Below are 6,005 nucleotides of genomic sequence, written 5' to 3' on the forward strand. Positions count from 1 at the left end.
GCCAGGGAAGTCCCTGTCCAGGGGCTTTGGAGCCCCTGCCTGTCCCTCTACCATCCTGACCGGGTTCTGAGTCCCCCTTTGGCCTCTGCTCACCCCCTCCTGTCAGCCTTTCACGGCGCCCTCATATCAGGTGTTCCTTTATGACCCCAGGACCACCCTGCCCACTCCTTCTTGCTGGCCTAGTGTCCTGGGGTGGGGGTGGGAGGAGGAATCACCCCATATTGTTGTTTTTCTTAATGACCCACTCTGGACTGTGGCCTGTTCCCAGGGTGGAACCAGCATCTAAGGGACCCTGGGACCACCCCCAAGCCTGGGGACAGCAGCATGCCATGACTGCTGGACAAGCAGAGGCTGCTGTCACAAAAACTGTGACTGTGACAGAGCCCTGGGAAGCTCTGGGAGGTGTGTGGCCAGGGGCACCTCTGCAGCCAGGGCCTCTGCCCAATGCTGGCTTAACTTACATGAGAGTCTGGACTCTACTATGTCTGGGGTGGGGGCCCCTGGGCCCCAGACACATATGATCACATTTAACACTCACACCAACTGTAAGAGGCAGGTGGGAACCCCATTCTACAAGATAAGGCTCAGAGAAGTTAAGGGACATGCCCAAAGGCACCCAGTAACCATACGGCCATGGACTGACGCAAACCCAAGCTTTCTAGGTGACGGAGCTACTGCAGGGACGGGTAGGGTTCTGTGTGAGCCAGATGAGGGCCACGAGACCATAAATCCCACTGTCACTCAGCTCTGCCCTGCTTTACCCTATAAACTCAGTTCAGCCCTATCCTGGCTCTAAATCTGTTTTCCCATGTGTCAGATGAAGAGACCAGATTTAGATTCTGCCCGCCCTGACCTCTCTCTGGGAGATTAGAGCAGGAATGAGGATGTGGCCAGCATGAGCACAACCCCCTCCTGTGCCCATAGCAGACATCACTAATCAACCATCGCACTCCTTCCTATAGATTCCACACACACCATCAGAGTCCTTGTAAATAACGCACTTCAGGCCAACACCAGCGACTGGCCAGACCTGAGTTCAAGATCAGATCACTTCAGGTGAGACAAACCCAGCTCCCCAAACCAGGTGTGACTGGAGCTGTTAGAAATCACTCTGTATTTTGGGAGCTTATTTTTAGATCTGACGTGAGGGAGTCTTTTCTAACCACCAGAGCTGCCCAACCTTGGGGGTAAGTTCTCTGTCATCAGATATGTTCAAGCAGAGGGTCAACAAATCTGTCAGGAGGCTGCAGAGAGGACTTTGGCCCTGAAAGGGGCTGGACTAATGTCCCAGAGGTCCTGCCCAGCCAGGGGTCTGTTCAGACAAAGCCCCAGGAGCAGAATCTTTGTGTTCCTGGACAGGACACCAGCCTTTGGGGGGCCACTGAGCACCTGGGCAACAGCAGGACAGGGGGGTCGTGGGGATGGGGCACTGGAGATGGACAGGGTGCTCACAGAAGGAGGCAGCGCTGGTTGCCCAAGGCCCAGCTGAGCAGCTGCTGTGTGCAGGCAGAAAAGGGCGAGTAGCGGATGTCCTTGAGCTTCTCCAGGCCCGAGGGGGAGAGCAGGCAGGCGCGGTGGTGGGAGAAGGCGTCGAAGGAGAACTTGCTGTGGTAGCTGCCCATTCCGCGGTTGTGTGCATGGGCACGGAAGTGAGGGCCCGTTCAGCAGCAGCCCACCGCCCAGCAGGGAGCTCAGGGAAAGCCAGGCCATTCTAAGAGCCATTTTGCAGGTAAGGAAACTGAGGCCTTGAGAGGCCTGGGGCCTGGATCAACAGTGAGGGAAGGCAAAACTGGGCCTTCCTGGGTCTGGGGTGCCAACCTGAGCTTCCCTGGGAGTTGGGGCTGGAGGGTGAAGGAGGGCAGGGCTCAACGACTCCCCCTAGTGGCAGAGTCGGGTAGATGAAGCCCTCCTTGCCTCCAAAGGGGCCGCTGCTGATCCGGAGAGTGTCGCCCCTCTGAGCTCACAGAGGGGAGTCCGTGGCCCTGAGGAGCGGCACCCAGAGTCACAGCAGCAGCAGTGCACAGGCTCCATGGCGGCCAGCCTGGCTCTGCCTGCCGCGTCCCACCTTGGCTCTGCCCCCTCCCCCTTCAGGGGCTCTGCTCGCCCACACAGAACTTTTGCACGACTGAGGACAAGAGGGCCGCCCCGGGGCAGGACAGATAGAGAGGGCACCTCGTCGTCCGGGCGGGAGCTGCCCCGGCCAGGGCAGACAGTTGGCCAGCCACGTGTTGCCAGCTTCTTGACGCTGCCCCCCGTCTCTGCCAGGCACCTGTGTGCAGGGAGCCGTTGTCCAGTGGCCTGGATTATAGTCACACAGGAGGCACCTGCTGCCCTAACCCTCACAAGTGGGCCGGGAAAGGGGAGGTGACCGGTCTCACCCTTTTGGGCCCCTCTGTTGCTCCCACCTCTGTCCAGCCCCACCTGGCTGCTGTTGGAGAAGGCGTACAGGGCCAGGGGCTTCTCCCGACGGCGGATGAACTCGATGGCCTCGTCCAGGCTCCTCACGTTCATGATGGGCAGGATGGGCCCGAAGATCTCCTCCCGCATCACCGGCTCCGTCTCCTGCACGCCCACCAGCACCGTGGGAGCTGCCCGGGCACAGGGCACGGCTCAGCCCCAGGGGTGGGGCCTCGGGCAGGCAGGGCCCAGGGACCCAGGGCTCCAGGCTCAGGGACGTTCTGGGGAAGGTGATCTCCCCACAGCCCCCGGGAAGTGACCTTGAGGGGCTCCCCAGCCTGACCGGGGCCCGTGGGGCCCAGAGAGCCCCTCAGCCTTGGTCTTACAGTCAGAGGGTGACCGGACCTGATGTCCCGGGTCCCAGCCTGTGGGGGAGCAGCGTCACCCTCTGAGCCGTTCGGCCCGGGAGACTGGGGCTGCTTTGTTCACAGCGTAGCGGGTGCTCAGGACGGGCTGTTGAAATTCAGAACCAGGAATCGTGGGCTCATAGGACCTGGGGTCATGGCCCCGTGGAGCAGCAGATCTTGGGGCTGAAGTTTGGAACCTGAGCCCTAGAACTCCGGGGTCTGAGCTTGGAGAATCCAGAGCCTGGGCCAGAGGGCTGAGTCGTGGGGTCACAGGCTCGGACACGGCAACGCGGAACACTGGTGTCACAGAATCGTGGCACCAGAGCCGTGGACCAGGCTGGGCTCTAGCAGTGGGGTCGGGGAGCCTCAGGGCCCGAGGTTACAGGCTGGGCCCAGACTCGGGGCCCAGCTGTGGCCCCCAGCGTGGGGGGGCCTTAGCTGGGGTGGGCTGGGAGTGGGGCACAGTGGCAGGGAGGGCGGGACTCACCGATGTAGCGATCGCTTTCATCAGTCTGGCCCCCGATGGCCACATGGCCACAGGTCAGCAGGCCCCGGAGCCGCTGGAAATTCTTCTCACTGATGATGCGGCCCAGGTCTGGGGAGCTCTGGGGGTCTTCGCCATAGAAACGGGTGATGGCACTCTGCAGGGCGGGCAGCAGTCGAGCCTGCGTTTCGGGGCTGCACAGGATATAGTCGGGGGCCACGCAGGTCTGGCCGGAGTTGAAATAGTGGAAGAAGGCCACGCGGTTGGCCACGGTCTGGGGGTCGCAGTTGTCGTCCACGTAGCAGGGGTTCTTGCCCCCCAGCTCCAGCGTGACGGGTGTCAGGTGTTTGGTGGCAGCAGCCATGACGACCTTGCCTACTCGGGGGCCCCCTGGGGACATGAGAGTTGACCCCAAGCCTCAACTGCCCTTGGCCAGATGGTTCAGGCACCACCTTCCCAGCCCGTCCTGGCTCACCCACTGGGTTATGCCCCCTGCCCTGCTGCCCCCGGATCCCACCGTGCCAGGCCCTCCTGCCTGGGTTGATTGCCACCTGGGACGCTTCACCCCACTGGCCACCAGCAGCGCGCAGTTCCCTGAGGGGCGGGGCGGGGCGGGGAGAGGGGTGGTGGGGCAGGACGGGGCGGGGCGAGGGGGTGGGGTGGGGCGGGGTGGGGAGAGGGGGTGGCCAGTTGTAGCCACTCCCCGTCTCCATTCAGTCCTCACACCTGCAGGGCAGGTGCCGGCCTTACTCCACCTTCAGGGGAAGAATATGGTACAGAGAGTTGCCCTGCCGGCCCCAAGGTCACACAGCCTGAGGATGGTGGGCCAGATGGGAACCAGGCCTTCTTAGCCACCTGGTGCCCCTCTTTCCTGTCTCTGTGGGTGGCTGTGAGACCACGAGGCTGGGGGGACTGGCAGGGGGCAGGAAGGAGGAGGCTCTCTATCACCTGCCGCGAGGGCGCCCACCAGGGGCACCAGGGGTAGATACCGGGGTAGTTCCAGGGGGCGATGATGAGCCCCGGGCCCAAGGGCTCCTTCCGGATGAAGGCCGAGTCCAGCGGCATGAGCCGGGGTTTGGGACAATGAGGCCCCACCGAGGATCACCCCAAAGCCCACTCCCCCAGAGTCCTCGAGCTGCCTGTGCAGTGGAGTCCCCACAAGGAGACAGAGGTCCCGAGAAAGTCAGCGACTCTCCCTGGGCCTGGGCCGAGCTGCCCTGGAATTGCCCCTGCCTGGCCCGTGGGCTCACCCTGGCGGGGCGTCCATGGGAAGGCCTGCGGCAGGGCTGACTGCGGCCTTGGAGCCCATCCGGGCTTTGGCCTGACGTCCAAGGGAGCCCCAGTGGGGCTGAGAGTGGAGAGGGATGGGGTATGGGGGTGGGAAGAAGGAGCCCAGCAGGGCCTCTGGGGGGGAACTGCCTGGACCTTGAGCAAGGAAGTGCTCTGAGCACCCCAGCTGAGGCCACGAAACCGTACCATTGCCTGTGCCTCTGCGTCTCTGTCTGTCTGTCTGTTTGTCTCTCTTTCTCTGTGTGTGGACGTGAGTCGCCCTCAGAGTCCAGCAGCATCCCACAGACCCTGAGCCCAGGACCTCTGCCTCAGAGCGTTGGCCATGGAGTGAGATGGGTCTCAACGTCCCCCGTGGGCACCCTGCGGGCCGGGGGCCCCATCGGCACCTCCCCCTCCTCCTGTCTGAACCTCAGGCTCCTCATCTGGGAAGTGGGGACAGCACTCCTCCATGGGCGTGTACAGCACAGGCCTGGCCGCTGAGCTTATTATTCTTAGGAACCATAAGACGGGGAAAGCACTGGTGCCCGGCTCAGGGGGCCACCCCAGCTGAGGAATATGGGGAGATAGGAACAGAGACTGGGCACGTTCCTGGGCAACACCTGCAGAACGACCTCCCTCCGCCTGGCAGTGAGGCCCTCATTCCCGGCACTGTCCATCCCCTCCCCCCATCCCACGGCCTGGGGGAGGACGTGGCCCACAGTAGGTGTTCAGTAAGGACTTGTCCACCATGTCTTGGGCTGGAATGGGCCCCAAGCTGTGCCCACCCACAGCCAGGCCCAGGGGTGGCCCCACCTAGACCCCTGCCCCAGATTGCAGAGGGGCAGAGGGAAGTCAGTTCTAGGCCCCGGCTCCGGGCCGAGAGGGGCAGGGGGCCGTTTCCTCCCGAGTGCGTCCTGGAGGAGCTGGGCCTGGCTGGGGCTGCTTTGGGCCCAACTCTGACCACTGGCAGCGCCCACCCTCAGTCCAGGGTTGCCTGGAGCCCCTTCAGGCCTGCAAGTTGCAGGGCTGACCCAGAGCTCTGCCTGCAGTGCCAGCATCACCTCTCTCACCTGGCTTTCCGGGCTGGGGTCAAGTGGCTCGTGGTCCGATCAGCCCTGCTCTGACTTTGTCCATGGCTCCCTAGAGCCTCTCTAGGGCTGAATCAAGGCCCAGAGTGGAGGAGTCTGGGGTGAGCTATGGCATCCAGGTGTCCTGAGGTCTGTCGAGGGACCCTGGCCCCAGCTCAATCATACGTTTCCCAGGTGAGGCAAGCAGGGCAGGGGTTCCCTGACTTTCTCCACTGTCACTGCCTGTGTCCTCACTGTGCACACCTGGAGTGCCTGGGGACAGCCTCAGGCTTAGCTTGTGCATGGCCGAATCCCAGCCCCACCATTGCCCAGTCAAATGAGGAGGCAGACGGCTGAATGGGGCTGAGGTTGGCCGCATAC

At 62.9% G+C, this 6,005-nt stretch overlaps 1 protein-coding gene across 1 annotated transcript; it reads right to left on the reverse strand.

Annotated features, from left to right (window-relative positions):
* Positions 1–1,448: 1,448 nt before the first annotated feature.
* Positions 1,449–3,667, reverse strand: LOC309826173 (aldehyde dehydrogenase family 3 member B2-like; the record flags this gene model as incomplete). Its single annotated transcript, XM_082660136.1, has 4 exons — positions 3,292–3,667; positions 2,422–2,588; positions 1,871–1,954; positions 1,449–1,634 (listed from the first exon to the last, which is right to left on the reverse strand). Exons 1-4 carry the CDS (start codon positions 3,650–3,652, stop codon positions 1,449–1,451), a joined length of 798 nt encoding a protein of 265 aa, XP_082516262.1. The 5' UTR covers positions 3,653–3,667.
* Between the last annotated feature and the right edge of the window lie 2,338 nt (positions 3,668–6,005).

The sequence above is a fragment of the Grampus griseus genome (genome assembly GCF_964374135.1).
Source record: "Grampus griseus genome assembly, chromosome: 8".
NCBI classification, from domain to species: Eukaryota; Metazoa; Chordata; class Mammalia; order Artiodactyla; family Delphinidae; genus Grampus; species Grampus griseus.